General features: G+C 40.0%; 1 protein-coding gene and 1 long non-coding RNA gene across 2 annotated transcripts; both read right to left on the bottom strand.

Moving 5' to 3' along the window:
- Positions 1 to 2,224: 2,224 nt before the first annotated feature.
- Positions 2,225 to 2,885, bottom strand: LOC128850541 (probable serine/threonine-protein kinase kinX). Its single transcript, XM_054055438.1, has 2 exons — positions 2,474 to 2,885; positions 2,225 to 2,347 (listed from the first exon to the last, which is right to left on the bottom strand). The coding sequence occupies exons 1-2, from the start codon at positions 2,694 to 2,696 to the stop codon at positions 2,274 to 2,276; spliced, it is 297 nt and encodes a 98-aa protein (XP_053911413.1). The 5' UTR covers positions 2,697 to 2,885; the 3' UTR covers positions 2,225 to 2,273.
- Positions 2,886 to 3,014: 129 nt separating this feature from the next.
- Positions 3,015 to 5,100, bottom strand: LOC128850470 (uncharacterized). The gene is made up of 3 exons (XR_008447879.1): positions 4,955 to 5,100; positions 4,268 to 4,409; positions 3,015 to 3,590 (listed from the first exon to the last, which is right to left on the bottom strand). It is a non-coding gene; the product is annotated as an uncharacterized LOC128850470 (long non-coding RNA).
- Between the last annotated feature and the right edge of the window lie 13,576 nt (positions 5,101 to 18,676).

The following is an 18,676-nucleotide window of genomic DNA, read 5'->3' as shown; positions in this document are numbered from 1 at the left end:
CTCTTTCCTTCATACCTCTTCATCAGAGGGCTGGTTGTAGTATGAAGAGCTGGTGCTCACTTTAAAGGGTAGTTTCAAGACCCCAGAGAATGACGTTGGTTAATAATTCAGCTCATAACACCCACTAGTTTCAAACATTTAAGGAAGAAATAAAGAGTTCTTGTCACAAAGCTAGAACAAAAACCATTGGATGCCATCTTGAAGGAAGACAGGCTCTTGTTCAAAATGCAGAATTGAGAGTTCTTGTTCACCGACTTCCGGGTCCCACGGATAGCTGGCAAACTTCTAGGCTTCCAAACCCGCAGCATAACATCTGCGTACTCTGCTGGTTGTAGAGTGATATTCAGAGATGCTTTGGAAAGCATTTCCGTGGGATTCTTCCACAGAGATGAAACATTGTTACGCTAATGCTAATTAGCAGCCATTAGCGTAAGCCTGCTCTCTGGGAAATGGGATAGTCCTCCCAGCCTGCACTGCCCCTCTTGTACCTCGTAGACTCCGTGCGCATGTAAAGGGCGGAGCCAAGCAGCACAGCTGATCCAAATGGGATCCGTCCCAAGTTGGCCCAAAATAAACTGGGCACATGGTGCAAGCGTTGAAGCCATCACAGCCCATCCCCTGCTTTTCAGCTGCCAGCCTGGAGCCGGCAGGTTTAAATGCAGGCTGCCTTCTGTTACTCTGACTGCGGGTTTGCCCCTTTGAGCCCCCTTTCCTCTGGCAGTATTTGGAAACAATGTTTCCTTGATCTTTCTGTGCCAAAATGTTGCAGGATGACAATTTCCAGGTGTTTCTTCACAGCTTCTCCTCTGAGAAGGGTGACAGGGATTGAGAGCGTTGGTCTGGCCTTGCTGGGTGCGAGGTGTGAGGAGGGGCCATCACAGGATTTCAGCCTTGTCAAACTCCTTCCTCTTTAGTTCAAGTAAAACTCAAAAGGAACTGCTTAGCTTATGTTCTGCTCTGGGCTGAAGTAGAATCAGGTTTCTAGGTTTTCAGCTAAGCCTCGCCTAAGCAACTCCACTTTCTGAATGTTAAGCGCCTGTTTTTCTGTCTCCAGCAGCGATAAAGCAGGGCACTGGTATGCAGAAAGGCCACTGCGCACGCTTATTCCTCTAGAAACCAAGTCCATCCTTGAGCTGATGGAATGCCGTAAGGGAAAGGGGTGAGAAAGAATTGCGCTGGCAGGGAGGGAGGAGCACACAGGACAGGTGACCCCAAACTGCCCAACGCAGTATTCCATTTCATATACTTCATGCACGGGATGAAACTTCAGCATCACAAGGGTACAGCTCTCTTGAAAAGGTCCCAGGCCACACTCAGGAATTTGATTGAGGAACGTGGAGACCTCGGATAAAGGGAAAGACAGATGAGGTCCTCACTGCATGCTGGCTACCAAAGAAGAACGCTTGACCCTCATAATCCCTCAGCTGGTTATCCTGAGTATGACGTGCACTCTGTTTGGCAGTTAGGGGTCACCTCACCTGTCCACGCCTCCCTGTAAGTGTGACCCTTTCTTTTGGTTTCTACAGGAATGCCTGGCCTTTCAGCATGCTAAGGTGGATGTCGTTCAGTAAGCGGATAAGAATAAGTGACTCCTGTGATAAGATGTTTTTAAGCATGTTGTCTATCTTCATTGTTATTTACGTCGGGGGTGTCGTTTTTACCTTGGTTTTAGCACTTTGCACTAAATTATACTTTTGAAATGACATGGGGGCTGCATTTCTATTTTTTTCATGTTTTAAGCTGCAAACGATAGAGGATCCTAGCTGGAAAAATGCTTCACGTGTCCGTACTTCTTGCTGACGCTTCTATGAGGTTTAAAGAGAAGGGGGGCGATTCCTCATTGGTATACTGTATTAATTCCTGGGGAGTGACTTCAGGGATCAGGTTGGTTGCACATGGCACTCACCCCTCATGGATCTGTTTGCTTTCCCCAACAAGCACGTGAGCCACTCTTGAGCCCTTAGCCAAGAGCTAGACTACAGGCAGCCCCTCTCCCATCCCCACGCTGCACCAGGAAAGGAAAACCCACAGGGTAAAATAACAACCGTTTTATTAACACAACAAAAAAAGAATAATGATTCTACTACTCCTACTCTTGATAATTCTGTGTAATAGTAATAATAACAACAACATCAGCAACAGCAACAACAACAACAATAATAATAATAATAATATATATATAAAACAACAGAGGTGATGCTCCTGATGCTTTGTCAGGCTGGTGGTGAGGGTGCTGCTGTCTTCACTGCCGGATGCTGGTGATCTGGTGCCTCTTACTGGAAGCTGGCTCTGAAGATGACTGGCAGAGCCCCAGGTGGTGCTGCGACGGGGTGAGCCTGGAGGTACCCTGCACATGGTGGTAGAGTGCCCCATCAGGCCCACAGGAATTGGATCCACCTGCATGGGCTCTTTCTTCTCTGCAGGTGGATCCAGTTCCAGGGGCTCCTCGCCACCGAGGGGCGGATCAACCCACCTGGGCTTGCTGGCAGTGATGGCGGGTCGACCTCCATGGGCTCCTCGCCACTGAGCGATGAGTCGACCTCCATGGGCTCCTCATCGCTCAGGGGCAGGTCGACCTCCATGGGCTCCTCATCGCTCAGGGGCAGGTCGACCTCCATGGGCTCCTCGACAACGAGTGGGAAGTCAATCTCCATCGACTCTTCCCTACTCAGTGGCAGGCCGAGCTTCATGGGCATCAGATACTTGCTTTTGCCTTGAAAGTTTGGGTGTGAAGTGTGGGGTTGCTAGGGAGCTGTGGGCCAGCTGCAGGGGTGCTGCTGATGATGTCACCATGAAAGGTGCTGTGGCTGGACAGGTTCCATGAGGCTTTTCTTCTCTTCTTGGGTCCAGTTCTAGGTTATGTAATTTTTAAAGGCATGGGTAACTTTTTGGGATTCAAGTTATTTAACAAATTGCTGAGGACAATCACTGTTTCAGTAAATGAGCCCTGCTTCTTCATGATCTTCTTCCTCACTACAAACTTGAGATTGAATCTTTGGAAAGAAAGGAGAACCTATTGTAGAAATACCAGGGGCATCTCTGACTTTGTAATCCCCCTGGCAGCACTGGATGTGAGAGCTGCATTTGCCTGCCTCTTTTCCATGTGTCACCAACAATGGTATTTCTAAAGCCTATGCAGTCAGTGGTACTTCTCCACAGCTTCACAGCAACATGCAGACGTTTGACAGTAGCACAGCATCTTCTTGGGCCTCATTTCTTCTTTGAGACTGTCAAATGTAATTCCTTAAAGGTAAAGAGGAAGCAGCTCTATCAGTTGAGATGCTTTTCCTCTACTTTTATACCCTGTGCTTCTCTGAGAGAAAGGTGTGAGCCCACATGAAAGGACGTCATGTAAAAGACGAGCAGGCTTTTGTGCTCTCTTAGCATCATTCAATGGAGTCGAGGGGTACCTCAGTGAAAGATCACTTGCAAACAGTTCCTGGGGACGGCTTAGCCAGGGCTGCCCTGCAGCACGCAGGCTGCAGCACCATAATGTGTCGTGCAGGCTTTGAAGATGATGGCAGAAACAAATTGCCACAACTTGTCAGGGCAAAAAGTAACATCTGTGTGTATTCCAGGCTCCAGTCTAACTGAGGAGGAAAGGCAAGAAAAGGAGAAATATCTGCCATCAGCTCTCTCTTTAACGTGTCTGAAGTGACAGGGCTTTATAGACAGGCCTAAAATGATACAGGTGACCCCTGGATGATTCATGTCATGTTGCTATGTGCACTGTTTCATCTGTTTCCTCTCCCATTGCTGCTATCAGTGGGATTGTGCTGTGCTGTGCTGTTCTTGGTGCAGAGAGCGCAAGAAAGTCAGTAAGCAGGCGGGGCCAGAGACTCTGCTTTTTTACGGTGATGTGATTTGTTTATTCAATGCTACGAAAGCTGGATCCCTCGCAATGACAGCTGGGGACCTCACCTACAAGTGGACGCACTGCATAGGACTTCCCAAGGGAAACGAGAATTTGTGCGCGTGTACGTACACGCTGGCACTGAAGCCGGTGCCTCATTCGCCCGAGCTGAGCCCTCTGCTTTTCTATGCCTGCTGTAATAAGCTAAGCCCAAAGTAGTCCACGCAGACCTCTCTGTCTTTTCAGGTTAGCAATACCACGAAGAGGCTCATAACCTCTTGTAACAAAGGGGAAACCTTCTTGAGTAGCACTGCAGAGCTTGCCATACTCCTCCCCCATGCAGCCAAAGGCAGCAGCTGTAAGAAATGGGATTCAGACGTGTTGCAAGGGTTCCCAGTGCTTTGGAATACCCACTTGTGTCCTGGCAGGTGCAGAAAGGAATCTTTCCCCCAAGGCCAATCAGGATGGGGTCATTTGGCCACTCTTGGAAACCTCTGAGATGGCTCCAGGTTCAGGGAGAACAGGGCTGTGGCATCTCCTGGGAGGCGTGACCAGCCTGTGGGACAAGGAGACTGATCTTGCTCACATGGTCAGGGAATAGCTGATCACCAGCTATAGGGGCAGGAAGGAATTTTTGACCAGGGCAGATTGGCCCTTGTCCCATGGCGAAGGAGGTTGCCTTCCTCTGCAACACAGAGTATGACCACTTCTCAGGGCTCCTCTGCTCTACTTTGCCTGGGTCACTGCCTGCTGTTTATGCACCACAAAGATGACCTGTCATGCCCTGCAGCTGGGGGCAGGAAGGCTTTTTCCCCCCCCCCCAACGAAACAGCAAGTGTCCTTCAGGGTTTTGCGCCTCCTCTGTAGTGCTCAGCACAGCCCCTTTTGTCACGGTCCACTCATACGTGGACGTGTGATGGTTCATTTTGGCTATGATCTCGGAGTGCAAAAAAGCAATAACTCAACAAGTCAAGGGAGTTAAATTTCAATCCAAACAGGAATTTTATTAATTGTGCCTGTAAAGCAGCTTGTGATAGAAAGAGAGAGAGAATAAAAAGAAAGATGGGGAGAAAAGGGAATCAAAAAGAGGTTTATAGCTACCACCAAGGGTCCACAGACGGCCGGTGTCTCTGGGGCTTCCGGTCCAGAAGGCGTTCCACTGCTTCTATCTTTGGTCGATGTGATCTCTGCACCAAGCTGCACCAGGGGAGGTTCAGGCTGGACATCAGGAAAATTTTTTCACAGAAAGCGTCATTGGGCACTGGAACAGAGTGCCCAGGGAGGTGGTTGAGTCCCCAGAGAATACCAGACACCCAGAAAGGATGCTAAAATTAGAAGCATTACTAAACTGCTGGTACATTTGCTCTTTTTTCTAGTAGACTTCTGCCAGCACAAACACCCAATGTGCATGTTATCGAAACTCCCCAAAATTCCAGTGAAGAGCAACCACATACAAATGATCAGGAATGGTTCTTGGATTATGTTAAGTCTCAAGCAGTAGCCTGAACTGCTGAAAGAATGCTGATTAGTAAAGCAAATTGCAGGCAATTCTAACAGTTTAAAAATATAGTAAGATGATTTCCAATAACCGTTCCCTGCTACTGCTCCATTCTGCACTACCATAAGGACCTTCAAAATGTGAAAAAACGTGAAAAAGTGTTTCCATCCACAGATGTTAAACTGAAATACATGAATGGAAGCAGTGTTTAGATTGGACAAATCAAGTTGTTTCACTTTTGCTTATTTTTCAACGTACGTGTTAAAAGCAGACTGTCCATGTAAAAATGGCTAGAGGTGGGGTTTTTATTATTATTATTATTATGAGACAGAAAAGACATGACAACTGGTAGTTACCTGTTAAAAGTTTCCATTTCAACATATATGCATTTTGTTACAGAAATAAAATCTGTAATGGAAAAATCTTAACTTACAAACAATGCCTCTGAGGGAAAGAAGAAAGTGGGATAGAACATCATCTACTCCATACTACCCAAGTCACAGAAGGCAAAGGCAGGGATTAGGGGATTAAAGAACCACCCCCTGTAGGAGAAGATCAGGTTCAAGACCATCTTACAAACCTGAATGTGCAGAAGTCCATGAGACCTGTTGAATTGCTTTCACAAGATCTTGAGTGAATCGGCAGATGAAGTTGCTAAGCCACTGCTTGAGAAGTTGTGGCAGTCCAGTGAAGTCCTTGCTGCCTGAAAAAGGGGAAATTTAACTCCCACTTTTAAAAAAGGTAATCAGGAAGACCCAAGGAACTACAGGCCCATCAGTCCAGCAAGATCGTGGAGTAGATCCTCCTGGAAAACCTGCTGGTGATTGGTGACAACCAACATGGCTTCGCTAAGGGAGAATCATGCCACATGAAATCTGGGGGACTACAGCGTAGATGGATAAGAGAAGATTAACTGATATCATCTACCTGGACTTGTGCAAAGCATTTGACACTGTCTCGCACAACATTCTGGAGAATAAATTGGAGAGATAGATTTAACAGATGGACCACTCAGCGGACAAGGAACTGGCCGGATGATTGCACTCAAAGAGTTGTGAACAAAAGCTCAGTGTTCAAGTAGAGAACAGTATCTAGTGGCATTCCTCAGAGGTCCATGTTGGGACTGGTGCTATTAGACATCTTTGTTGCAGACCTGGACAGTGGGATTGAGGGCACCCTCAGCAAGTTGATTGATGACACCATGCTGTGTGACACAGTCAACACACAGCAGGGAAGAGATGAGATCCACAGGGGCCTTGACTGGCTGGAGAGCTGGGCCAATGCGAACCTCATAAAGTTCACAAGACAAAGTGCAATATCCTGCACCTGGGTTGGGGCAATCAAAAATAGAGGCTAGGCAGAGAATGGGTAGAGAGCAGCCTTGAAGAGAAGGACTTGGAAGTGCTGGTGAATGAGAAGCTCAACATAAGCCAGCAAGGTGTGTTTGCAGCCCAGAAAGACAACAGCATCCAGGGCTGCATGAAAACAAGTGTGACCAGAGGGTTGAGGGAGGAAATTCTGCCACTCTGTTCTGCTCTCATGAGACCTCACCTGGGGTTCCACATTCAGTTCTGGACTCTTCAACATCAATCTGTCCAGAGGAGGGCCACGAATATGATCAGAGGGCTAGAACACCTCCCATATAAGGACAGGCTTGTTTAGGCTAAAGAAGAGAAGGCCCTGGGGAGACCCTATAGCAGCCTTTCACTACGTAAAGGGGGCCTTCAAGTATGATGGGGAGGGGCTCTTTATTAGGGAGTGTAGTGATCAGACAAGGGATAACAGGTTTAAGCTGAAAGAGGGTAGGTTTACATTAGCTATTAGGAAGAATTTTTTTCCTGTTATGGTGATGAGGGAGAGGAATCGCTTTCCCAGAGAAGTTCCGGATACCCCATCCCTGGAGATGTTCAAGGTCAGGTTGGATGAGGATTTGAGCAACCTGACCTAGTGAAGATTTCCCTGGCTATGGCTAGGATGTTGGAACTAAATGATCTTTGAGGTGCCTTTCAATCCAAATCATTCTGCAATTGTATGAAACAGTTTAATAACACACACGAAACTATCATCACTCAGTAATCACTATACTAACACAGTACAATTCATGTCACTATGTGATGTTTATATGGAGAGATATGTCAAAGCATTACTACTGTAATACTCTAGCATCCATTCCAAATTTCTCAAAATCTCTGTTAAATAAGAAAAGAGTCACTCTGTATCTCAAATATGAGCAAATTTAACCTTTCCAGGATGACGGGATGACAGTGAGCCCCAGAAACTCTCTTTATGTAAAACAACAAGCTGTGCAGCATCTGCTCATCCTGAGGCAAAAGGAAGACACCAACATATAATGGAGGAAGGAAGCTTTGTAGAGAGCTGAAAAACTCAAAATCAGTGTTTCACTGAACTGTCAGCTAACAGAGGAAATGAAAGGGACAAGTCAAGTATAGTTTTGATTTAATGTCCCTGCTAGAAGGTTTCACTCTAACTGAAGCCTATGAAATGGTATTTTAGCTTCTCTCTGGAAAACAGAGACAGTGAGAGTGAAAAGCATCTTAGTAAGCAGTATTGGAAGTGACAATAGCTTTCCAGCTTAGCAATATTTTACAAACAGAAAGAAGGCGGCATTAATGGTACTTCAGACAAAACTGACAGCAGATGTTCTCAGTTTAAACTTCCTGTCAGTATGTTTCAAAGTTTTCAGTGGAATTCTTTCATTCAATGCTAAATCTTTGCACTGCTATGCAAGACATTGCTATGTATCAGTTGTTGTTAAACCAGTTATTTCAACATGTTGAAAATTAGGTCTGTCTACATTCAAGGAAAGACTTATACAACTTTTCATAGGTTCCACGACAACCTAAGTTTCCAGTGCTCCGATCCAAAGTGAAAGCCATAACATTGTATTGAATCTTCTACACCCTATTTACAGTGCATAGAGTGAGCCAGGTGTCCCAAAATTAAATTTAAAATGGTAAACACTTCAACAAGGATGCCAAAAGGTATTGAGCCAATACGTTAAACAGGAATGGGTCTAAACAACTATCACACAGGAAAATGTGGAGGCCAAAGTTCCCTAAAGCTCAGTTTTTCCATACTTTGTGATTTCAGAGCTGTCTTCACTCACTATAAGCAAGCCTCTTTAAAAGGAGGTGCCTCCCCAATTTTATTCAAAGAACTTTAAAAATCCTGGAGACATTGATGAAATTTCAAACAATTTACTGGTTGGGATGCTTACCTGGGACTTCATATATCAAAGTATGATTTTCTCAGCAGAAGAGGGAAATCGATCGAAGCTGCCTGCTTGTTCTATAAATGACCATACAATGGAGATCATATAAACACCATTATCTACTCTTCTGGCAATCTCTCAAAAGACAGATGTGACTATAACCACAATGTCTGAGGAGATTAATTTTGATAGAATATGCATACATGACAGGTTCCCTGCATATGTATACTAGTAAAGCCCGCAAAAAACTTAGACAATCAGTTTCTTATCACAATCTAAAGTGAGACATGTTAAAACTGACATTAAAGTGTAAGGTAGGCACAGACTAATAACTTCTGTCCTCTGCGGTGACTATACATGAATTTCATTTTGAGCACAAGACCTAATACCTGCTTAAATCCCACATAGGATGTACATTCAAACAAAAAGCAAGAAGTTAGATTGGGTAACTGAAATTACGCAAATAATAGCTTATGTCTAATCCTGGAGACACTTCAGCTCAGTATGCATTTCTGTTTCTGACCTACTTGTGGTTGCAATCTTGCACAGAATCAACCCAAACTCCCTGATGCATATGCTAGTCAGTTAATTCCTTTGAGTAGCATGCCATGAGTATACCATAAGATAATGCCTTATTCAATAGTCAGAGACACATGCTTCATATGTAGATTTTATATGTCATCAGAGAAGGAGGTAAAGAGACCCCCTTTTTATGCAACATTTTCAGAGCTGCAGTACTTCTGAAGAAGCTATAGAGCAAAATGTTTAATCTCACATTTGCCACCCCCTAGGAGAATGCCAGTTGATTGATGAGGGCAGCCTCCAAAGAAGTTAAAAGCCCAAAGCAACAAAGATTTCCAATGAGATTTGTTTTAAGGAATATATATAAATTATTGTGATTTTCTCCCATCATTTCCTTGATACTACAAAAATTTGATTACTTTGTGGCACATGTGAATATGTAAATATATGACAGACTGCAACTGGAAATGATAAGGCTCATGTGTACAAAAATCGTTTTGTACTTATATTAGTATATTTATCCACTTAATCAGTCACTTTCTGTCCTTATTTTTGTGTTCACTTAAAAGTAAAAGTATGTACAAATACTTTACTTAACACTTGGTGGTTTTCATCTGTAAATCTCAAATTTTTGTACTTAGGTCCAATTACTTGTCTGTAATTGAGAAAATATTGCTTTTGAAATATGACAGTACAGTACGACAAAGGGAGAAACATATTCAGAAACTACTTGCAGAACAAATTGCAAGCTTCACTGTAATTAGCAGAAAAGACTCTATAATTGTTAAAAACAACAAATAAGTACAGAAATTGAAATTTCAGTAATGGATTTCTGTTACTGAAGTCAAAGCCTTAAACAACTGTTATGCTATCTATTTAAAATTAAGTATTTAAATTAAGTAAAGTAAGACAGTGAAAACAAGAGCAAATTTGAAGTGTAAAATTTGAAAGAATCCATTTGGGAACAGCCAGATGGTCTGAAAACTGACATAAATTTACTTCATCAGTTACAAGAATAACTTGATCTGTAGCAAAACACCATTGCATTGTCAAAAAGGCACATGTGAATACTGCACACGCAGGTGAAAACGTGATTGCAAGGAGACCGGTATTCACTCTGCAGTCATCATATGTAATGCACTGCAACTCTGTAACACAGTCAAAACCAGCTAAAAATATGTGTTTGGGTAAATTCAAAACCATTTCCACTAAAACTGAGAAATGCCCACTACTGCTTAAACTCATTTTTGAAAGCTGTTTTAGGAAGCACAGTCACAAAAGCCATGTGCTAATATTACAGAAGTGGTTGGCAAATCACACAGAAAATCTTGGTGCCAGTATGGAACAGAACTTACATGCATGAAAGAGTTCCCTTTTACTAAAAGGGGTATTGTTACCCGTATAAATTTTTACTTCCTTTCTTTCCAGTCCTCTCAAACAAACCTCAACTAGAAGTCATCATGTGTAAGTAAATCAATAGTTTAAATTGATAAAAATATATTGATAAAACATATATTTGCCAGAAAGATTATGGTGATTACAGAGTGGTACACAGGACATCTTCAAACCATTCTAGGTAAGAAGAATCTTTATAATTCTCTTTACCTTGACACTTAGAACGTTCTTCTATTACGCAGAAGTTTCAGATTCTTTCTCAGCTCAGTTTGAAAGAGAATTTGAACCAAGGTGCCAATATCTCCCATGTTTCATCACTGGCTTCCTGATATAAAAAGTGATGGTGACATTACCTTTGCAGATGTCTTCAAATTTCTGTCTGCCTAAAAAAAAATCTCAAAAATAAAGTAATTCTTTTGCTATTGAAAAATTCAGAGATAATTTAATATTGGGTTAATTGTAAAACAGTACATGACAGCTTTCAGTTCTAGCATTCAATCAAGAAACATGAGCTACACACATAATTTTACATGGCAAAGCTTAGTCTAGAAGGAGGTTATAAAACAGCATACAAGCAAGTACAGGTGGGTTCTGGGTTCATTAAGAGACAAAAGGGAGGAAAATATTGCTGCTACTGCATAGTCTCCATTGTAAAGAGAATGAATGAGGACTGTATGTAAAAATAGCTAAGAGTCACTGGAGGCATTAGAAGAAAATCAGAACAAGAAGATGAGCCATTTATTTCAGCCTTGGCACAAAATCATAGAATCACAGAATCATAAAGTCATAGGATGGTTTGGATTGGAAGGGACCTTTCTAGTCCAACATCCTAGTGGTGAGCAGGGATATCTTCAAGTAGATCGGGTTGCTCAGAGTCCCGTCCAACCTGTTCTTAAATGTTTCCAGGAATGGGGCATCTACCACCCCCCTGGACAATCTGTTGTAGTATTTCACCACCCTCTGGTACTATATACATTGAACGAAAAACTAAATCCAGTCCACATTAGTTTAACAAAAACATCACTGAGTTGAGCTCAAGTCATGAATTCCAGCTGTTGAGGAACATTTATACTTGTTCATACCAGAATACCAAAAACTAGAGTAGTGCCCCAAAATATAGAAATACAGATGTGACGTATTTCTTAGGTGCTTTTTCTTCTGTGAAAAAATCCCTCTTATTTTTTATCAACATAAATGCATACTAAATGTACTAAAGCTAGATTTTGAGCAAACTAGCAGCTGTAAACTGTAACTGAGAATAGAACACACGTCCATTTTTGAGTGACCATTTCAATACAGCCACTATTTTATTTTATTTTTATTTGGTGATTACAACAGTCTTTTCATAAATACTTTATTTCCCCTTCAATGTTGGGTCCCCAAGCAGCAAAACTACTTTGAATTGCTTGATCCAGTGCCTGTATATTTAATTAGACTTCAATGTCCTTTTTGTGTGTTTATCTCTAAATTTAAGAAACACAAATGTGGTTTAACAGTCTTGTTGGCAGCTCCTGGCCTGATTTCACCACTAGACCAGTAGTGCTTGAATCAAAACAAAGTCTCCTGTGTGCAGAAGCTAATGCAGCAGTGCATAGCATGAACCCTGTGTCTCACATTGTTATGTTTTAATCTAAACCAGTTTTTAAATTGCCCCAAAACTACAATAAAGAATTCCTTGCACTTCCTTAGCTTCCACAAATAGATATGACATTTTTAGTTTTACTTGATTAAATCCAAGAAGTTGAAGCATTCAACCATCTATGTTCTTCAGGCCTATTTACTCTAGGGAAACACAGCCACTGAAAATCAATGGCAGTGATCCAAACCACGATGAACTGAATCAATTTTGGTTTTGTTGACCATTGCTCCAGGGCATTGTAATTTAATGAGTAGTAATCCTATTTAAAATATGTTACAGTCAGTAAGGTGCCTGCTGGGGAAAAGCTGCTATGCATGAACAGATCAATATGCACTGTGTGCATTAGACCATTTAATAATCAATTCACCCTTGTTATGAGAAAATAAATGCTAAAGTCCTAAAAGTTAATTTCTATACAAAGCTTTTACAAGGCTAGAAAATTATTAAAAGTTTTTGTAGGTTCTCTTTTTTGTTGCTTTTGGTTTTGATTTTTTGTGCAGCACAATTTATATCTGACAGCAATATTCAGTTAGTACTGGATATTTGACTGTCAGCTTGATGCTAGGCTCGAAGAAGGAAGTTGTAAGCTAAAGGATTATTTTGAGTAAGAAAACTTCTGAGTGAAGAAACAAGCATTTTCCAGTTTAAAGAATTTTGCTGCTTACTGCTACAACTAACTTGCCAGAGGTTCTTTGTTCTGTTCTTTTTGATTAAAGTATTTCCTTTAAGGCAGTTCCCTTTGGATGTAATCCTTAAAAAAAGCATTTTGAAAGTTAACATCAGAGATTCATTTATCACCTTTCATAAGGTCCTGATTCTTTCTCGCCTTTTATTAAATGTTAAGCTTTTTGTGTTAGCTAACATATTGATGGAAGATGCTACTTAAACTCTACAGGAAAACAATTGTTTACAAATATATGTTACAAACGTGCTATTTACATTTTTGGTCATTAAAAAAAATTATTCCTATAAAACATGCATATTGGAAGATTATCAGTCCAATGGTTTTGGCGTCTTTGGCTAATCTTACAACTGGAATGGTACAGAGGCTGGATCTGAGAACAAATTTGCTATCTGCATTCACAGGTTCCTTGCTGCAGTGCTCTCCTAGCCAAATCTCTCTGCCAGAATTCCCAGGAATAAAAGTAAAAAGTGCAATGAGATGCAATACTGACATGGTCTCAAAATCTTTGTGCCCTTTATCTATTATGTTGCTGTCTGACAAAGTTTTGCAATTATATTAATTTAAGCAACAAATACAGACTAGGTCCTTCTTTTAGCAATACAAGTATAGCTGCTGCAAGGACTGACAAGATATTGAAGTCATTATGGAAGGAAACTTTAGGTGAAGTTCACAGAAAATGTTTACATTTTAAAGTTGTTCACACTTTGAACACCTAAATCCGGGTCTTGAGGAAAAAAACCATCATTTACAGGTCATTGACAAAGACCAACATTTCAACTGCTGTTGATTACTCTATCTGAACATGAACCCAGGTTTAGCTTTTCACCTGTAAATTGTTTAGATTTGGTGACTGAAGTAGTATGTGATGCTTACGCTGGTAAACAGTTGTAAAATCCTTTATTAATGCATTTTCTTATGGTTGTGACATGAAAGAATTTATAACAGATTGCATCTTTCATATCCAAAATCTCAAATATTAATCTGTCAATTTAATGTGTCTCAACTTAGCATTCCCACAGCCTGTTGCTAATGGTGTTTTTACTGCTATATTGCAAAACCGTAATTCACTTCTTGAGCCATTACTATTACACTCTGTCTCTGAACTGGCTTTTGGAAGGCTTTCTTTGAGCTTTACTCTCTTTGAGCTTTACTCTCAGTGTGTTTCTCAGTGTGCATTGAGTTTTCACTGTCTCTCTCAGACTAAATTGTTCCTGAAGTCTTTCTGGGAAACAATAGAAAACTGCAAGTAGTAGAGGTATTTGTGTAGCATGATTTCTGTTCTCTGACTCTGAATGTGGAAGAAGACTCTCACATGCTGATAACTCTGTTCCCAGGTAAACATGGGAACAGAGTCATTTCCCCAATCCTGGCAGCCCATTTATTGGTACAAAAACTTATTTCACTGAGCTGCTACCAGTCACTGGAAGACAGAACAACTTTGAGACTTATGCTATTTTTTCTCCATAGGATGAATCAAGTTTTCACTGTCTTTTGGACTGTGAGCAAATGTGGAATAAAGTCTATCACAAACAGGCCTTGGGCTTATGTGTTAAAAGCATATGCGTTTTAGTGTTCCCTTCTTCCTTCTAGCAAACCATTGGTAGTTTCCAAGAAATTACTTCATCATCAAATATCCTTTTTTTCTGTTAGCCCTATTTTCTGTTGAAAACTCTCAAATGTTCTACTTCAACACTGCAAAATTTTCATTCTGAATCCCACCAGACCAGGAAAACAGCTGTTCTGTTCTACTCCTTAATTCTACTGAAGTTAATTAAGTTCTTTCTCATAAATAAAACTTGTAGACATCTACAGCTTCTTTAATTATTCTCTGTATCAAGTTTCTTGCAATTTGCCTTCTGGAGAGACACTAGTCAGTGACTTCTCTGCAGGCTAGAGACTGACTTCTTTTTTTGAGCTGATTATTAATACTGTCAGTATTAATTCTCTGCTTGCAATGTCAAGTGTCTTTGTTACTCTCTAACAAGACACTCCACTCACCATTATCAGACAGAATGCTCAAATGCATTAGTCAAAATGATCAAATACTACAAATTTTTGTCCTTAACCACTCATAGCACTCTACATATCTGGGGAAACATGGGAAACAACAAATCTTAGGGACAAACTTGGTAGATTGAAGCTTGAATCTTGAATCTCCCAAGAACATGATGGAAGAGAAAGCAGTGTTTAGTTTCAGAAGTACATTTGACATTGATGTGTTCATCCTTATTCACAAAACAAGGAAAACTTTAGCCTAACATCAAGGATTTTCATAGAAGTTAAATGATAAGTAGACCCCACGATGGCCCTGAACTAGAAGATGAATTTTATTAAATGTTTGATATACTTGACTGGTGACTCAATAGGAAAACTAGGGTGGTCTTCCTGAAAATTTCCTTTCACATATGCAAATTAAGGGATGTATTATGAAACTTAAACAAAAAAGGGTGATGACGGTGTTAATTAAAGAACAAAAATACCTCAGTGTAGCTTAAATAAAAGACAGAGTACAAACTCCCCTGGAAGATAAAAGTTTCAATATTGTAAAATTAGTAAGGTAATAAATCCAGCTCAGATATTTTGTTTCCTTTTCAACAAACATAGGGGATATCAGGTTTTTATCCAGAGATACATCTAGGAAGGACTTAACAGTCATTTATACTAATCTAAGTACTGGTGAATGAAAAAAACTCTAAACAACTCTAATATGATTTTAAGAAATGCTTCCTCACCTGCTCATGAACATATGGACTTTGTGATTCATATTGAGTCAGTACAGGCAGCAGTACAAAAAAGTGACTGTGGAATTTTAAACAAACAACTAAGAAATAGCGTGCATGAAGGGACATAACGAAAGAAACAGATATTTTCCTCCCATAGACACAGCATGCATTTTCTAGTCTCATAGGATGAAACAAAGCATCTGCATTATCAGCAGAACATGAAACCTTATAATAAAATAGCACACTTGTGAACATATGATTCTTTTTATTCTTATGCCCCTGCAGTTTTCGTCACAGGTTTGGCTTGCTAATGGCTATCTTATCCTTTCAAATGCTTTTAGTAAACTGAAGAAAGCGGGAGTCTGAGGTAACACTTTTGAAAGAGAAACAGCAAGGCATCATGTAGGTTCATAATGGAAAAGAAAACGAATTTTTTACATAAATTCTTTACATAGATGAAGATAGATGACTAAGAATCTTATGAAACAATAATATTTCAAAGACTAAGGCCTAGACAGACTGTGGAAGAATTTGGCAAGATATTATACCATGGACTATTTTGGCTGAAGGAGTTCTCTCTCTTGTGTTTCTGCAACAGAAAATAACATCACTTGGGTCATATTTTGAGCATGGGAAAAGCACATGCACTCCAAGTAAAGTTCATCAGAGTTCAGCTGAGTAAGCAAGGCAAGTTCTCCAGATAAGGATTGCTGGAGCTATGAATGAGATTGGCAGTAATGACAGTGCAATTTAAATTAAATTCTTGACAAACATTTATACTTTAGAGTCAAAGAAACTGAGGAGTTCAACAATTGGAAAGGTTTACTTGATTGCATTTATGAACATTGGTACTTCTCTGCATATTGTCTTTACCTTCCAATTTGGATAGTAAGCAATTGGAAAGAAAAAAAAAAAACAAACTTGAATTGAACTAGCTATAACAACAATTTTCTCAGGCTTTTTTTTCTCAGATAGTTTATTTGAGGATGATGGAGCACTGGAGCAGGCTGCTCACGGAGGCTGTGGACACAGTCTAGACTGCCTGGATACAGTCCTGTATGGTCTGCTCTAGGTGAACCTACTTTATCAGGAGGATTGAACTAGATGATCGCCAGAGGTCCCTTCAAACCTCTGCTGTTCCATGATTCTGTAATTTATGAAGCAGAGAAGACATGTGGAGCTTAGTAAAGATTTTTAGAGAAAAGAACAGTTCTCATTTCATTTGTCTTTTTACTTCCTACTTCTTATTTGAACCAAAGATGAAAATATCACAAGAAAGGTCTTGCCTTCATTTCAGTACTGAATCAACCTCCTCAGCAGCAGTATTTATGTGCTTTGTGTACTATAAAACTAATTCACAATCAAGGTAGTTATTTTCCAGATAATGCAATATTAGTGAATAAAATTTGGTGCTTTTCTCTAGAATATCTTCTTCAAGCCACCAGTAAAAAGACTGGTCTGTTCCTTTACAGGAATTGTGATGTGTTTGAATTCCAACTTCCCTTTTGAGGTCACCACTACAATTAACTCATTAAAGGCTATATTAAAACTACTGCAGGTGGTGTAAAATATGAGAGTGACATGAATATTTGTGTCTTGAGGCTTTAACTCTGCAAAAGGTTGCAGCACTCATAATGCCTTCAAGCACACTGGCAGGAATACAGTACTACCTTGTGGTGTCTGCAGCATTTTATTACAAGTAGTACACATTTAGGGTAGGCTTCCAAGTGCCATACGGTAGACCACACACTGAATTCATCTTCCCCAGATGAATGTAGTTCTTCCTATATTCAGCAAGCATAACAGAAGCAGGCAGAGAAAGTCCAATCACTATTATTTGATATTTTGTAAGACCAATGTAAATTAAGAAAAAAAAGAATACTAAATGAAGCCTAACAGAAGAGTGCACAAAATAAAGGCAAATATGAATAAAACTTGATTTTTATTCCAGAAAAAAAGAAAACAAAGGCAAAACCATAAGAAACACAAGGATACTCTCTAAGGTCATTAAAACAACAGTAGGCTAAGTGACAATCAAGGAGCTCAATCCTTTCACACAACCTCAATATATATGCCTATTTACTGCATATGCAAAAGAAGAAAAAAAATGTTCCATTTTTGTAATTGGAATAGAAGGACATGAATGAGGTCCTTGAGAATATACGAATAACAATAATAATATTGTATTGGTCTTCATTCTAGGGATATATGGCAAACAGTTTTACATAGCTGCATGACTTATCACTAACTCTAGAAAGCTGCAGGGAAGTGGAAAAATTGATAGTAATCCCACTCATCTTCATCCAGTTACAGTATCTGTGAACATTCAGTAAATGGACTCATTTCATCTGGTCCAAAATCATAGCTTGAGATCAATATGATTACGGGTTCAACAGTTTTTTGACATCATAGTCTTCCTGGTACTTCACCAGAATACATGGGTATTTTACTTTCTTAGAATTTAGTTACCTATGATTATGGATAAAAGCTCCATTTCTTAAAGAGATGTCAGATTTACCTCACTAGGATAAATTACTTCTAAGAAGAGTGTCTTCTCTCCCCTGTCTGTGGCTGTATTGAACTTTAGTTAAGTCACAACACTTTGTAAACGACAAATTTAAACACAGAATTTAGCTTTCAAAATCACTGAATCAACATTTCTGTCATTGTGGCAGCCAAACTATGCAAATATGGGGTTTTTTGACATGGACCATTTGATTTCATTTATCTATAATCTAATAGAAGAAATAAATAAATCTTTAGAATTACCAGATGTACATAATAGCACCACATCTGAACAAATTATTTAACGGAAAACATCCTACTCAACTTCCTTTATATAGGAATGATTGGGAATATCTGAAGGTACTGACATCCAAAAATATTTATATGTAATATAAATTAATCTGGAATCTGTTTGCCGATGGCATTGTAAGCATTTTATAGTTTAAATTTGTGAGATTTTTATAAGGCACAAGTCATATGATTTGCCTAGCAATCTAGTTAGATCAACATTGCTCTGAAATGTAAGTTTTTGGAAAGAGGAACATCATTTAAGAATTTAATTGTTATGTTTTATGAATATCCGTTTCCTATTGAAAGATGCAGAACACTTAATGAAATCAATCT

Source organism: Cuculus canorus, chromosome Z, assembly GCF_017976375.1.
Source record: "Cuculus canorus isolate bCucCan1 chromosome Z, bCucCan1.pri, whole genome shotgun sequence".
Classification (NCBI taxonomy): domain Eukaryota; kingdom Metazoa; phylum Chordata; class Aves; order Cuculiformes; family Cuculidae; genus Cuculus; species Cuculus canorus.
This window is presented reverse-complemented; position numbering and strand designations above follow the sequence as displayed.